The sequence below is a fragment of the Rousettus aegyptiacus genome, unplaced genomic scaffold (genome assembly GCF_014176215.1).
Source record: "Rousettus aegyptiacus isolate mRouAeg1 unplaced genomic scaffold, mRouAeg1.p scaffold_m13_p_5, whole genome shotgun sequence".
Lineage (NCBI taxonomy): Eukaryota > Metazoa > Chordata > Mammalia > Chiroptera > Pteropodidae > Rousettus > Rousettus aegyptiacus.
This window is the reverse complement of record NW_023416308.1, coordinates 21325931-21342161: the sequence shown is the minus strand read 5'-3', so window position 1 is coordinate 21342161 and position 16231 is coordinate 21325931. Positions and strand designations below refer to the sequence as shown.

Sequence of the window (16231 nt, the reverse complement as noted above, 5' to 3'; positions counted from 1 at the left end):
GGCTCCTGCCAGCAGTTCCCATAGAGCCAGCACAGCTTAGCGGTTAAGAGCAGAGGTGCTGTTGACAGCTTAGGCCTGGGTTCAAATCCTGGTATAAGCATGTAAAACTGTCAGCTGGAGCCTCCTGTACAACAGGCATTCAACAAATGATTGCTTAAGCCAAAGCTAAAAATTAATAAATATACAAAAGTCAAAACTCTAAGGCTTGCCAACTCCATTCTTTGACCTATTTTCAACATTCTTGTCTTTTCTGCCTCACTCTCTGTCTCCATTCTGCTCCTCACTGTCAGATAGATATGCCCCTGGCACTCCCTGATCAGGGATTGTCTCTCTGTCAACACCACACTTCTCCTGGTCAGTGCCTGGCACCCAGACCATAGTATTCACAGCCTACATTTATTGAACACTTATTATGTGCTAAGCATGTATCAACTCATTAGTCCTCACAACAACCTCAACCAGGTACATATTGTTATCTTTAATTTGTGCATGATGACACAGGGTCAGAGAGGTATGGTAACTTGCTTGAAGTCACACAGCTGAAAAGTGGTCATCATCTGGTTTGCAGACACAAAGACCCACAGTCAAGGATTGCTCCACATGGAGGCTCGGACTCCTCCCAGGCAGCGTTCCTTCTTCCCTGATATCCCCCACCGTGCCAGGAAGAGGGCTTCACACCCCATGGACATTCATCCAAGATTTACAGTTCCGCAGTAAGAAACCCCAGGGGTTTCTTGCCTGTGTGGTGGAGCAATAAGAGTGAGGACTTTGAAACCAGCAAATACGGGTGTAATCCCCAATCAGCCCACTGAAAAAGATCTGTGTGACTCTCTGGGCAAGTGACTTCTCCTCTCTAAGTCTCAGTTTTCAAAGCTTGGAAATGGTACCATCATCCTGCCTTCTAAGTTTACTGTGCAGGGTTAAATGAAAAATGGAGGACCTGACACAGCTCTGGGGACCTAGTTGGTGGCCAAGAGAAGATCTGTGGCAATCCAAAATTACACGAAGTACCTGGCACACAGTTGGCACTTCATGAATGCCTGCTGGGAAACCAAGCTTAGGAATTGCATCAAAACACGGCAGTGCTCAGTAAACATCTATGAAATGGAGTGAAAATAAAGTACCTGCACAACTATCACTGACGTAAAGGTGGATATCTAGCGAATAGTCGTAGATACTCAATAAATGTCCCCAAAGTAAACATAGTTATTTGACCACTGTGTACAACACAAAGTTACTGGTCAGCAAACATCTGTGGTAAGGTACCTGCACATAATGGGTGCTCAAGGAACATTTGTGGTGATTTAAGTGGGGGGTAGGTACCAGGTGTACAGTAGGTGTTTGATAAATGTCTATTATTAAACGAATGTAGGTGATGTACCCAGGACATGATGCTGGGATATAAGTGAAGGTATCAAGCACTTAGTAGGTCTTAATAAACATGCCAGGTGAGCTCAGTGGCACATAGGAGGTGCTCAGGAAGGGTATTCCCGTGTCCCCCTATAGGTCCGACCTGCTCCCTACGCCTCCTCACCTTTGTTGTAGAGAGAACCGTCGAAGTAGTAGCTGCCAGTGTAGAAGCCGGTAGCCAGCTCGATGAGGTGGCGAGCCCACGTGTTGCCAGCACCCGGGAAGCTGGCCAGGGCGATGAGCTGCTTGGACTTGGCTGGGAGAAATCTTCTGTCCATGCAGCGGTTATCTGCAAAGTTCAGGGCACAAACAGGGGGCGGGGACAGGTGGAGCCTGGGTGTGAGCACCACCCCTGCCACTGCCCAGCCACGCGACCCAGTTCACATGGCGAAATCCCTTCTGGGCCTCAGTTTCCCCACCTGTCAAATGGAGGAAATGGTTCCTCCCTCACGGGGTCGATGTGAGGGCTCAACGAGATAACGTACAAAAAGGGATGAGCCCATAGCGGGGATTTAATAAAAGTCAGCTAAGAGGATGAGTCTTCTCCACGGCTTCAGTTTCCCCGGCCCCCGGTGGGTCCCTTTCTCATGCCCTCCAGATTAAACCTCTCGAATGATGTTCATCTACGTGAGAGCCAGTCCAAGGTTCCTATCTTAGCTTCCAAGCCCTGTGTAGCCTGGCCCTTGCATCCTCCCAGGCTCACCCTACCCACCCGCCCCCTCTCACCCGCCACCTGCCAGCTACCTCATCTGCGTCCTGTTCCTTCCCAACTCGGCACCTTCGGACATGCTTTTCCCTTAGTCTTCATTGCCGCCTACCTGCCATTTCCAGGTAGGCTGCTTTATCTTTCCACATTCTGCTGAATTGGTACCATCTTCCTTCCCTGACTACCTGGTCTATCATTAGTGTACTATGTCCATCTCCTTCATGTCGCTTATTACAACTGTAATTCAATAAATTATTTGTTTAGCCAGAAACCCTGCCCGTATTGTTCTTTGATGATTCCCCAGTGTTTTCCATAGTTTCTGGCATATAGTAATGATAATAAATGTTACTTGGATCAATGGAGGGACAGATGGATGGATGGGTAGATGGGTGAGCAGATGAATGGGTGGTGACAAATGGGTTGGTGACAGATGGGTGGATGGGTGGATAGATTGATACAATGGTGGTTGGATGACTAGGTGGATAACAGTAATATCTACTTTGTAGGGCTCTTGTAAGGATTAAATGAAATAATGCATGTAATATATTAACACACTAAAGTGCTCAAAAGAGGTAGTTATTATTTTTCTCTAGCCCTCAGCTTCCCCATCTGTAAAATGGATTGGGGCAGGCGAGTACCATCCTGATACTCTTGATTCTCTGCCTTTACAGCAACCTCAGGATGCTACTACTCATGAACAGTATGTGCCTCAGCGCCTCCCACTAGAACCCCTCCTGGAGCTACGACGGCACAGTGGTGATTCCTTTTGGTCCCTAAAGATGTAAGGGAAGCTGAGGGGAGGCCCAGCTAGGGGACTTCACAGTGGAAAAGGATGAGGAGAGAACCCTGGAGTTTTGGTCCCAGCCATGTTTCTTCATCTGGGTCAATGACCTCCATCCTTATTTACCATGAAGGGAAAGCAGGCCAACCTCCTTCGCCTGCCCTGGCTCCCCCGTCCTTTGAGCTCACTAGACTGCTCCACATTCTACCCTCTCCTCCTTCCTTGCCGTTTCCATGGAAGTGAGCATCAACCTCTGCTTTAGTGTCTCCACCTCATCTTCTCTTTCCTCTCCAATCTCCTTGCTTCATCCGCTCCCCTGTATCTTCTCTCTCTCGGTTGGTTCCATCACATGAGCATTCAAACATGAGCAAATAGCTCTATCCTTTAAAAAATCCCCCTCCGACCACCCCGTATCTCTCCTTACCCCATTCCTAGTCATACTTCTGGCAGAGCTGTCCACACGCCCCCATTCCATTTTCTCCCACTTGCTTCCGGATCCCTGCTGCTCTGGGCTCTTCCCTGCTCACTGCACGAGTTTCTGCTGAAGTTGCCAGTGACCACCCAGTGTTCAATCCAGCCTCACCTCACTAGACTACGCAGCAACATCTGATACTATCCATCACTCTGCCCTTCTTATCTCATTCCTTCCAGGATTGGACCCCAGTATTTCCTATTCTCCATCATCTGCCATTAATGAAATCTTACTTTGATTACATCAATTTCTTAAAACAGTCTTTCAGGGAAGAAGTGTGAACTCCTAGATTTAAATTCCAATTCTGTCACCTACTTGTTGCGTGACCTTGGAAAAATTGTGGATCTGAGCCTCAGTTTCCTCACCTGTAAAATGGGACTATTGACAGCAATCACATCCCAGGGTGGTTAGGAGGGTTAATCGCGAGAATGTGTGTTGAATGTTAGCACAGGGCTCACACACTGTGAGTGCCAATCATCTGTGGCTACCAGCCAGAGACCTAGCTCTCCTCCCACTATGCAATGTGTAATCTGTTTGTTCAGGGAAGAGCAGCCTTCGAAAAAATTAACCAGTCTTTGTTGAAGCCAACTGGTGTCTAGCAATGATGTTCAGGCGAACACACTACAAAAAGCAGCCTAAATGTAGAACTTTCTAGAGTATGGTTACGTTTTCTATTTTGATAGGGGTGTGAATGACCCAGTACCCTTAAAATTTATGTGTTTTGCTCTATGTAAATGTTACTTCAAAAAATCATAAGCAAATATTAAATTGTAATTAATTATATGCACACTGAGGTATAATGATGTTTGCAACTTACTTTGAAATGCATCAAAAAATAAGAGTTGAAAGATGTATGATAAAGTACACTAAAAAAAAAGGTGACAAATGTAAAATCTATGGGATGAGTATATGGGTGTTCACTGCGTAATTCTTTCAAAATTTTCTGGAGGTTTCCTATTTTTTCATAATTGAATGTTAGGAGGGGGAAAGAACCTAGTCCCTCAGCTTCCCCAGAAAACAGAATTCTTCATTCGAATACTGGGGAGCCAAGACCAACTCCTAGGTAGAGCTTGGGTGTTTTCAGCACTAGAAGGAAAGTTTATTTGTCTCTTAAATTCCACAAATAAAAGTAGATATGGAGTCCGTATTGCGTATAGCTTTGGAATCTGACTGACCTGGGTTTCAATCAGGATTGTCATGGCTTAGCTGTGTGACGTTGAACAAGGCACTTCACCTCTCTGAACTTGTTTCCTTACCTGTAAAATTGAGCTAAAACCTTACAGGATTAAATGGGTAATGCATGTAAGGTATTTATGGTATATATTAAAAAACTGGTTAAGAGTGCAGGCTCAGGACCCAGACTACCTGGGTTTGAATCCCAGCCATGTCCTACCCAAGCTATGTAACTCTGGCTGAGCTACTCGACCTCTCTGTGGCAAGTTGCCTCTTCTGTAAAATGGTAATAATAACAGCACCTCTATCATTGGGCTATTGTGAAGATTAGATGAGTCTAAAGAGTTTAGACAGTACCTGGCACACAGTTAGTGCTCAATAATTATTTAGTTCCCGGCGAGAACATCAGGGCTTAGCACGTAGTAGGTGCTTAATAAATGGCAGCCATAAAGGATCAAGCTCTTGGCAGCTTGATGAACTACATGACTCTCAAAAATCCCCAGTGTGCAGGGACTATAGGCATGACATGGAAAAACTGATGAGCAGTAATGGCCTGGGGGCAGGGTACTGGGAATGAGCAAACTCATCAATCAAGGGCTCTTTATCAGCTATTAAAAAGGCTCCAGTGTCCGTTCTGCCTACATCAAAGCTGTTCATGGTCATGAGATAATTAATCTGTGCATAACTCTTCCCCGAGGCTGGAACAACACAGTTCTGCACAGACTAACTAACGCTTCCTGAAAATTAATAAATGCTCACCCTTCCTCACTGGAATGTAAACAGAGTCAAGGGCTGCACTTGCTAACCATGCCCCCACTCTCTGGGCTCCTAGCAGGACTTCAGCTGCCAAGGGAGCAGCCACAGTTGGCCACCACTGTTACTCCCATCATGTCCAACAGGGGATGGGCTATTGGTGGGGCTGCCGCTAGCTCTTACAGCATCTTGTGCAGATCATAAAAAGGCACCTCCCTTTCCTCTGGGCAGATGTGCTGCCATTCAGGGTGCACAGCATGACAGGCAGAGCATGGGCTGGCTTTTAGGCGCCAATTTTCCTGAAAATTGTTATGCCCATGCAGTGCTCAGCCTGACATGACAGCCTGGTTCCTATGGTGTTTTGTTGGCTCTCCAACCTTCAGAGGGTCTTGGGAGTGTCCATTACACTGCAGACAGAGATTTCTAGCAGGGGCTTTGGAGTCAGAGACCTGAAAGCAAATCACTCTCGTAGATGTGTAATTGTAGCCAGTTCCCAACATCGCCGAGTCTTGCTTCTCCCATCTATAAAATGGTGATTATATTGCCCTGATCACAGGCTCACTGTGGGTTTTACATTATTAAATGAGGTGAAGCCTGGCATAAGAATGGTGCATAGTCAGTGGTCAGTGTTTTCAGATATTGGGTAATCCTTCGAGGGTTTCCTTTGGGCTGAGTGTCCTAGCAAGGCACCTCTCCAAGTGCCACCCATCTTTTATGATGCTTCTGCCAGGAGAAAAGATTTTCGTCTAGAAATTTTATCAACAGCGTGACCTCAGGCAAATCCCTTAACTGTTCTGAGCCTCATGTTCTCTACCTGGAAAAGAGGCATAATTACTGCCTCCCTCAACAGAGAGCTGAAGGGACTCAGTGAGAAAATGTAAACAAAGGACTCCATGTGAGTCTAGCACAAAGAAAGTCCTTGGGAAACCTTAAGTGCTGCCACCCTCACCCCTCCACAACAAGCGCCATCATCGTTATCACAGTCTAGTGGCCCCAAGAGATAGAAGAAGAGATAAACCATGAGTGTAGTGGGAGTGGCAAGGATTACTGAGATGGAGATGAATCCTAGAACTGAAAGGATCCCTGGAGGTCAACAGTTTACAGCTGAGTTTTACAGATGGAGAAACTAAGGCTCAGAAAGGAAAAGTGATCATGTCCAGGACCATGCAGTAGGTCTGTGTTGTGGACCCAAGTCTCCCTCTTCCAGGTCAGATGTTCTCCCACTCAATCTCAATACCTCCATTTCAAGAAAAGAGCCACAAGGGGGTCTTCGATATGAAGGATAGAGATGAGGGTCTTTAGAACCCACACCTCTTACTAGGGGCTCTCCTGTTGCCCATCCGGGGTCTTTAAGCCTGGCCAAGTTCACTAGCCCTGCATAGTACGGGCTGTATGAGTGGACTGACTAGGGAACCTCTGGAAAGGAGGCCATTGGGGAAACATCTGGGGATCTGCTGGGGGAGGCGTGGCTTACCTTGTACCTGCGTCTGGTACACGATGAAGTAAGTGGGAGTCCCACAACTCTCAAACTCTTCTGCGCTGCACTTCTGGGCACAGAGCTGTTCGTCTTCTCTTTCATGGAGGGGGAATCTCGTGGTGGGAAAGCCACAGTGGCAGGCAGTGCCTGCAAGGGCTGCCAGCGGGTACTCCTGGGGATAGAGTGGGAGAGGAAGAGAGTCGCTAAATCCCTGGACTGCCCAGACTCTCCACCACTCTCTCCAACTTGAGGGTCCCCCAACAGTGAACCCTACTGTTACAATTTTGCCTCATCTGTGTACTTCTGCGCTATTATATTTTTCTAGCTTTACCAAGGTATAACTAACAAATAGAAACTGTATATATTTAAGGTGTACAACTTGATGTGCTGATATATGTATACATTGTGAATTAAGCACACAATCAAGCTAATTAACATACCCATCGCCTTATACAGTTACCATTTTCTTTCTTTTTTTTTTTGTTTTCCTATATTACTATTTATTGATTTGTTTCCTTTAAGTCAACTCACCTTTTGGAATTTAAATGACAAAAAACACTTTACATCACTCCCACAAGTAGTACTGTGGAAAAGTAGAACTTCCATGCATTTTCACACTGTAAATGCAAATACTATAGAAATGAAACAATGTAATTAAGTTTGAACTAAGCCACACTGCCTGCCAAGACTATGAGGCAAGGATCTGCTCCATTTTTCCTGCAAAAGAGAAATCAGTTGAGGGTAGAGGGGTGTTAAAGACAGTTTAGCACTGAAATGAAGCTTTCTCTCGGAGGACTTGAAAGAAAACTGAAAAAGAAACGCCTTTCTCACAGTGTGTAACCCACCACAATCAATGCCCTTGGTCTGACAGAGACAAAGCCCACGCTTTGGGAAAAGCTTTTTGAATTTATTCTTTTAAGCCAAAGAGAATATGGAGACCTACATGCATCCAGTCTTTGTTGGGAGAGTGGCTCCTAATTGCTTTATTTGTTCCATAAAATAGCTAAGTGAGAGCAGGATGGATCTGGGAGTTGGAAGGCAATGGACCATCCCTTGTCCAATCTGCTTCTGTTCCGGACTCACAGTCCTGAATATCTCCCCCATAGCTGATCTGGGAATAATCTGGTAACAAACAAGGTCACACCTACATGGCTAAATTTGGAGATCTTTGCCAGAGTAGGCTTGGTTTCTTTCTTAACAGATATTAGATATGAACTGTAGGTCCTAACTGAAGACAAGAGAGGGAGAGGGAGAGAGGGAGAGAGGGAGGGAGGAGGAGGGAGGGAGGGAGGGAGGGAGAGAGAGAGAGAGAGAGAGAGAAAGCATGTGATGAATGTTGATATGCAGGTGGGTCAGCTTGAGCCACGACTAAAGATGTTTTCTAACTGGTGACATATATTACAGCCTTCTGTGACACTGTAAATCTCAGACCCTCCACTATTTAGCAAAAGCAGCTTTGTACCCCTGCCCACTTAATCCCCTCAATTTCTTTCCTTTGGCCCCTAAGAAGATCAGAGAAAGCTGGAAGAGAGCAGTTTCCTGCCCACTGAGTGTCAGTGATATGCCTAGCTCTGTGATGAGTTTTTTTTTGGGAGGGGGGAGGGGTGACACAAAATGTTTAAGGTACAGCCTCTGTGGCAGTTGCGGAGTTCACTGTCTGGCTAGGAAGGAAGTATACACACTCAGCCATCAAGGATCTCAGGCTGAGAAAGGATCCATGATCATCCAGTCCAATTATTATCCAATGCCCAAAGTTCTGGACAGCACTCCTGCCCTGCCTTGGTTTGCACACCTCCAGGGACGGGGAACTCACTCTGTCCCAAGATGGGATCATCTTTGCCTTCATCTGGCAATTTTCTATTCATGCTTTTAGGCCTAGTTCCAATGTCACTTTCACCACTGAGCATTCCTCACTATTGGAGCAAACATGTGTCGAGAGAGAGAGAGAGAGAGAGAGAGAGAGAGAGAGAGAGAGAGAGAGAGAGAGAGAGAGAGAGAGAGAAATCGACGCCGTGTGTTAACTCCTACCCCTTGGATCCACATGAAATGGGCACACCCCTGTCCCATGCCATGGATCATAGTAATGACCTCCCTCTCCAGCCAAGCATCTTATTCCTCCAGCTGTTCCACATTGTCCCACTCCAGTGTTCCCTGGGCTCACCTTCTCTGTGCAGAGGTCCACGCACTTGTCTACAGACATGTTCGGCATGGCAGCTGTCACGGGCAAGGCCAGGGAGAGGTTGTTGGGCTTGCGGAAGCAGCCTCGGAAGACTGCACTTCCATCTGGAGAGCCAGAGAGAAAAGGAGTTCAGATCCAGGCTGCAAGGACCACTTTCTGAAGAAGCCCAAAGGCAAGAGTCTTGCCTACAAATCACACAGTGAACTAAAGTGGAGACTTAACGAGCTAGATAATGTGATGTTCTCCTCAATCCTGGTATCTTTGTCAGGTCACTGAGATGTTTTTGCTGGGCCACATTATCTTCTTTTCTGTGTCAGCATTCCTATATCTCTGGACCGCATTTTCAGTGATGGCAATGCCCCATGCAGGAAGATGAGAGATGCCAGGAAGGATTTTCATATCTCACCAGGAGAGAGCTAAGTGTTTGATGATCTTGAGGATTGAGGGAAGCAAAGGGCCCAGGGCTGTCCGGTCCCCCCTCACAGCATCAGGGTGCCCCTCTCTTCCTATCATCCTGGGCTTTAGGGGAAACCCTGGACCTCAGGAATTTCTGCCCATTCAATGTTGAGCACCTCCAGGCTACAAGGGACTGATCTGTCAGAGGAATTCCCTTTATGATGACCTAATTTGGAAATTTCCCAATTGTTGACTTTAAGGAGGCAAAGGAGATTTCCTTCGAAGAAGTGGGGGGCATCATTCAATCAGTTGAAGGCTTTAAGAGCAAAACTGAGGTTTCCCAGAGAGGAAGGGATTCTGCCTCAGGAGTTAAGGAGTTAAGACTGTAGCATTAACTCCTGCCTGCGTTGCCAGCCTGCTGCTCTGACCTATAGATTCCATACTTAACAGCTTCTACAATTGTGTGAGCCAATTCCTTAAGTAAATATAAATATCTCTTATTTTCTATCTCTCTATCATCTGTCTATCTAATTTCCTCCTGATTCTATTTCTTTGGAGCACCCCTGACTGATAGAGTAGGACTATAAGCAATTTTTATTTCCATCTTTTCGTAAAATATTTCTAATGTTTTCTACAGTGAGTATGTGTTTTTAAAAGACATATTTAAAGACCTATTAAAAGACAAAATTTTAGGAAATGGCCCATCAAATCTATTGAAAGGCTGATGAGGCCCATTTAAAACTGGGTTTGGTTGTTCTCAAATTTGAGTCGTATATACCTTTCTAGAAGCACAGCTTTCAACGTGGTTGGTGCATCGTTGAGTCAAAACCAGGAGAACTAAATAGGTGTATTTACTGAGCACCAACTATGTGTGACCCTCTGCTGAGGACTTTACAAACGTCATCTCATTGATCTTGGAAATTCTGCAAGGTCTGTAGTCAACTCTCATTTTACAGATGAGAGGAAATAGGGCTCAGAGAGGGGAAATTATGTGACAAGCCTGAGGACCCGCCATTAGCAAAAAACTCACTGAAGATTAACACAGAAACAAAATGTTAACCCTTGGGGAAAAGTGAAGCAAGTTGCAAAACCACAGACCTCCATCTATATCTGTATCTGGGTGTATGTATAGTGTAAAATCACTTTTTTAGCATGTGTGTGTATGTGTGTGTGTGTGTGTGTGTGTGTGTGTGTGTGTGTGTATAGAGAGAGAGAGAAAGAGAAAAGGATTACTCCCTGGGCAGAAAGGTGGTGGAGGAGGGGAAGGAAAAGGGTGTTTAGGAATGATAATTTTGCTTTTCAGCTGTCAAAGGTACCCTAGTGATGACTTCTACCACCTGGCACCCAGTAGCCTCCAGCTGTTCATTGAGGAGGCCAATCTAGCAGACTAAGAAGAAATCTGGAATTTGGTTAAATGGCTAATTTCCAGAATGTGCCGCAGGCTTGTACGCATTCAGCACTATCTCCTCCACTTTCCCCATCTCTGGCTCCAGGCTGATGAGAGGCAGAGGCAGTCGTGGTGGTGGCTGGAATGGTCAGGAGGCTGCTGACTCACTGTGTTGTCCTCCGGGCCTCAGTTTCCACTCATATAAATGGTGGGGAGTGGAGGTTATACTACACAGTGAGTCTCTTCTGTATAGGACAGCCTACTACCTCCCAATAAAAAAAAACAAGAAACCGTATACCCCAAATGTCACTAGTGCTCCATGGGGAAACATGGGACATTCTCCCGTCCCATGGCCTGGGGTGCTCAGAGGGAAGCCCTGTAAGTTCATCAGTCACCCTGAAGAAGATGTAATGATCCTCACAGAAGGTGCCATACAAAGCGAAGGCAGGGAGGGGAGTCACATATTTGAACTAAAGATGTATAGCAATCAAGTGGGAGGCCTAAAACAATGTGAGCAAACCTTCGCTTAATCAGAAAACTCAGCTGGAGGCCAACTCTGGACACAGAGCAATGAGATGCTGGTCTTGCTCTCAGAAGATCGGCGGCCAGCAGACGCGAGTGCTGGTCCTGCCTTTGCTTCTCCCTGGAATGCATGTCTACACCTGTCAAACAGGCAGCTCTCCTGGACAGGGCGCCCACTGGCAGCTCCACCCTACCTCACCCATTGACCCTGGGCAAATTTCCTCTCTTTTGGTGCTTCAGTGCTCTCATTTCTAAAATGGAGACATGAATATTGGGTGGATCATTCAAAGACAGGCATGAATGAGTGTTGGGAGCTGTGAGTACAGTAGAAGGGGCAGGCAAAGGTCTGTGGGTCTATCTTCTTAAACGAAAAAGAAGGGAAGGAGGAAGTTGAGTCCTCACCCTGGCATCTCCCAATGGGATTTTTCTTCTTCCTCCTGGATGTCAGGAAGCCAGACTGCAAGGATGGAAAGAGGAAGGAGGACTCCATAATCCCAGCTTTGCTGAGGTTGGTCTCCCTTTGACATTTAAGCATCTGCTAATGAGTCCCTGATCCTCCCAGTTAGGACAGAAAGACTGAGCTGAGTGCCCTGAATACCAAATAAGGTGAAGGTTTCAGAGGTATTAAAGGGCCAGAGAGGGATCAGGAGCTACTGCTGGTGCTGGGAGTCTCTCTTTGGCAGAGTTGTGTGCTGGGGGTGGGGGTGGGAGGGAAACAGGTGTGGGAATCAGTTTCAGGAGCAGTTGACCTGTCGGGTGTGGGGTTTTCCTACAGTCTTGCCCAATCTGCTTTTGGGAAGAAACCACAAGGTCACAGAGAACTCCCAGGGATCTAGGGGAGCACTTTGCAGGCCATTTCTCTCTGCAGATTGATCTCCATTATGGCTTGGTGATCAGGACACTGAGGACATGTGTGGCAGCCAAGACACTTAATCCTCCTTCTGCCCTCATTTCCTTCATCTGTAAAATGGGTCACCTGGTTCTCCCCATCAGTGCTCAAGTCTCTCTCATCATTTATGTCTGAAAATGAAAGAGAAGTGGCCAGCCTGGATTCCTCAGGCATCCTAACACTCCTCTGCAATATGAAGAATTTCAGACTTTCACAACAGTGGGTAGATACCTTCTTGTTTGCAAAGAGCTTTGGTATCCAGTGGAAAAGTCATTGGTTTTAAATTCAGACAGACCTGGGTCACCACTTACTTAGCTGTATGTCCCTGGCAGGCGTCTTCACTTCCTGAGCCTTAAGTTTCCTCATCTGTGAATGGGGATCATCATATCAGCAGGGGGTGGAGGTCCATGTGGTGGCATTCACAGTACTTGAGACCTGACCAGGGTTCAGTTAGTCTCTCTTCCTGCTTCTTTCTCCATCCCTTGTCCATGACATGTGAAGGGTGGCTAAATTCTAAATAGTAGAGCTTTAGTGCCCCATCAATGTGCTCCTGGCACTCACCATCCCTGTATAGGCTGACAGTGACTTCTAGTAAACACTCAGGACTCTGCCTTGGGTCTCTGAGGCATGGGCTGAACCTGCAGGGAGTTAATCTCCCTCAGAGCCACCCTCAGCCAATGATGGGTATGGAGGGAAGATAAACACTATAGCTTCTCACTCCTTCTGTGGGATACTTCTGAAGCATGGTCTCAACCTAGGGATTCCCAGTGGGATTAAGCTTCAGTTGTCCTCGGTAGTGACCTGCTTTGTAAAGGACCTTGTACTGGCTCCTTCCTTTCCCTGTCTTGCTTCTCTACTACCCCCCTACAGGTGCATCCTGGGGTCACCTCCCAAGCAAACCAAGGTTCACATCTTTGTCTCTGGAGAAACCCAGCTTACAATATCTTGGATCTTTGAGTATTTTTAATCCATAAGGGAAAGCCTGCATGGAGTTCAGGGTCACTGTTCTTCAGAGCCCATAGTCTGTGACAATGGTGCTCCCTGGGGGCTGTGCAGTACACAGCCCATGGGCAATAACAGTGACCCCAAGTAATGTCTTCCTGATGACCAGCACCACTAAAGGATAACGATGGTAATAATATCAGCTGTTTACTGTGTGTCATTAGTGCTAAGTATGTTACACATATTGTATCTCAATTAATCCTCACAGCAGCCTATGAGGTAGATGGTACTGTTACCCTGTTTTGCAGGCAGAGACCTTGGGACATAATGAGATTTGGTCACTTTTCCAGGTCACACAGCTAATAGGGAGCAGAGTTAAGATTTGACCCCAATCTTGTTTGACATCACATCCTAGTTTCCCACCTCTCTGCTATTCTGCAGGAGGCCTGCCCAATTCTAACATGGTTGAGCTCCAGAGACCCCATGCCAGCTGCCTGAATTTCCCAGAAACCCTCTCATACTGTACGGTAGGGGTCCAAGGATCACAAAATCCCATGCCCCACATTCTGACAATGTCAGCTCTTCATTGCCAGCCTAGCTGAGATGGTGCATGACCTCAGCAGCTTGGGTTTTTTATTAGCAAGAGGCGAGAAGAGCAACTGTTCATCAACTCTCTTTGCTGGGGGCAGATGAGGAACAGCCCGGAACCAGCTGCAAGTATCTCTGAAGTCCTATCATCTCTTTGTTCTGGGGCTTCACAAAAATGAGGTAAATGTCATCAGGCATCAGCTTAAAGGCAGGCGCCGAAGAGTTCCCCTCGGTTTAAAAGAGGCTACCACCCCACCCTCCCTTCCCCCAGGTAATTAGGCCAAGCTCTACTGCATTAAAGATGCAGTGAGGAAGAAAGGCAGTGAGCTGGGAGCTGTTAACAGCTACCTATAATCAGGGAGAGATTGAATTACACAAAAGAGCCTAACTGTCCAAAGAGAATTCAAACCAGCCATTTTTAGGCATCATCAAAGTCTCCTGCCTGCTGTAGGAAATTCAAATAGCTTGAACTGGGCGCTGCTCTGAGTAAATTGAGGAGTTTTCATATTAGGAAGAAGGGGCATCACAGCTGCTCCATAAACAGGCACTGTGCTAGGTGCTTTCTTGATTTTATCTCACTGGGTGGTCATAGTAATCTTTAAAGGTTGGAATTGTCCCTATTTTACAGATGAGGCACTTGAGGCTCAGAGAAAATACACGACTTGGCTAAAGTCAACATAGCAAGTAAGTGAGAGAGCTGGCATACAAACAACGTCTCCCCGATTTTAAAATCCACATTGCTTCCGTAGCCTTCCTGGATTTTCTTAGGGGAGAAGAGCAAACCAATTTGTCCCTATCATGATTCGGAAGGAGAAAAAAACTTATACCTACCATTTCTTTGGTTCTATACAGCATAATTCATGAAGGCCCATGGGAATTATAAAATTCAGGAGTCCCAGCCATATATCAAGGGCACGGAGAGGCACGTAGGCCTGGCAAAGAAGGAGCTAGACATGGTCTATCCAACAAAATGTGACTTTCCATGACCATCTGAGGCTTCCCTCAGCGGAAGTGGTTAGAATGGAGTATCAGTGAGCATAAAGCACAAGCACTGAAAAAAAATTCCCCTTCGAACTTTCAAAGATAAAAAAATTGCCAGAACTCACAACAGCACATAAACATGTGAATTGTGAACCATAAGTCAAGGACAGTTTTTTTTTTTTTCCAGTGATAGCGTAAGCTTAATAATACTTTCACCAAATTAGAATAGAAAAAACAAGAGGAAATGTGCTGGCCCCTGAGAGAGGTTGGTGTGTGGTCATGGGGGCTTTGGGCAGCACAAAAGGATGGTCAGCACCATGGATAGCCACCCACGGGACAGACATGTATGTGTTTCACATCATTCTAATGAATCCTGCAACACAAACCCTGCAAGAATCTTTCAGGCAAATGGAATTCCTTTCAACATCCTATAAAGTCATAATGTTCCCAAATCTGGCAGGTCTCTGCCCCTGGGAGGAGAGCTACACTCGCTGACACACTTAGCAAAGTGCTGTGAAAAATGTAATCCAACCAAGAAGGAAGTCCATTTCTCAGTTCTTTTGTAACAAGGGCGAAGAGTCCATGTGCCTGAGAGTCTGTGTCAAGGCTGAATAGCAGGGTGCCTGCAGACATTTGCTCTGCCAACCTTTTAATGCTCTCGCTACTATAGGAGCATTCCGACACCTCAGAAACACGTAGCTGGCTCCCTACACAAGGCGGAGGTCCCCCATCTGTCCAAGTGATGCTTGGAAGAGATACCTCCTTTGAATTGTCACAGTCATTAAGAGTTCTATGCCACTGCTCAGGGAAACACAATTAGGACATGGTGTTATGATCAACTAATGACTCTACAAATGGAATCTGGTTTCCATTCTACCTGCTTCCTGGAGGGCTTGCTCATTCTCTGACTGATGAAATATAGGCTAGTGTCATGTGCCAGTGACTTGGAAGCCTCCCTTTCTCATGTATTGGTGCATAAATTAGATCCTAAGAATGGGAAGCCGGGGGTGCCACTGGGTCAGAGCAAAAACACTGGAGATTCTGTATCATTTAGAGTCAGGAAACAAGGCAGAGGAGAGATCAGGGGTCAGGGAAGGAAGGAGTGAAGCTGGAACCAAGATGTTCCCCTCCAAAAGAGGAAACGAGGTCCTGTATCCAATACAAGAGGTCAAGGTGCCTACACACTGTAGTGACCGGGCACCCGAACTAGGAGTCAGCAACCTGGGTTCTAGCCCATGCTCGGTCCCTAAGAGGCCTTGGAAAAATCATGCCTGCCCATCATTTCCCGAAGTTACCTCTGAGCTTTGCATACTCTATTTCCTTTGCCTAGATTTCTCCTCCATTGCTTAGCAACTTGTCAGGAGTCTAGATATCCATCTCTTCTACACCAGGCAAAATCCTAAGCACCTTTCAAGGTCCTAATCTTTCTCCAGGAGGCTCAATTTAGCCACTTATGCTCTCTGGGCCTCAGTTTCTAAAACTGTAAAGTGGGACATTGGCAAGGAAGGTGCTTCCAATATGGCATTTAACACATGAACTTTGCTGACCCTGGACTTTTGCTCATGACTGGAATAC

General features: G+C 46.3%; 1 protein-coding gene across 1 annotated transcript in view; it reads right to left on the bottom strand.

The window, feature by feature from the left end:
• The window catches only part of WSCD2 (WSC domain containing 2), a 100462-nt gene that overhangs the window by 14936 nt on the left and 69295 nt on the right, over positions 1-16231 (bottom strand). Inside the window, exons 5-7 of the mRNA XM_016160003.2 lie at positions 8934-9055; positions 6770-6944; positions 1535-1699 (exon numbers count right to left, since the gene is read on the bottom strand). Coding sequence (XP_016015489.1) covers positions 1535-1699; positions 6770-6944; positions 8934-9055 — 462 coding nt within the window. The remainder of the gene's footprint in view (positions 1-1534; positions 1700-6769; positions 6945-8933; positions 9056-16231) is intronic.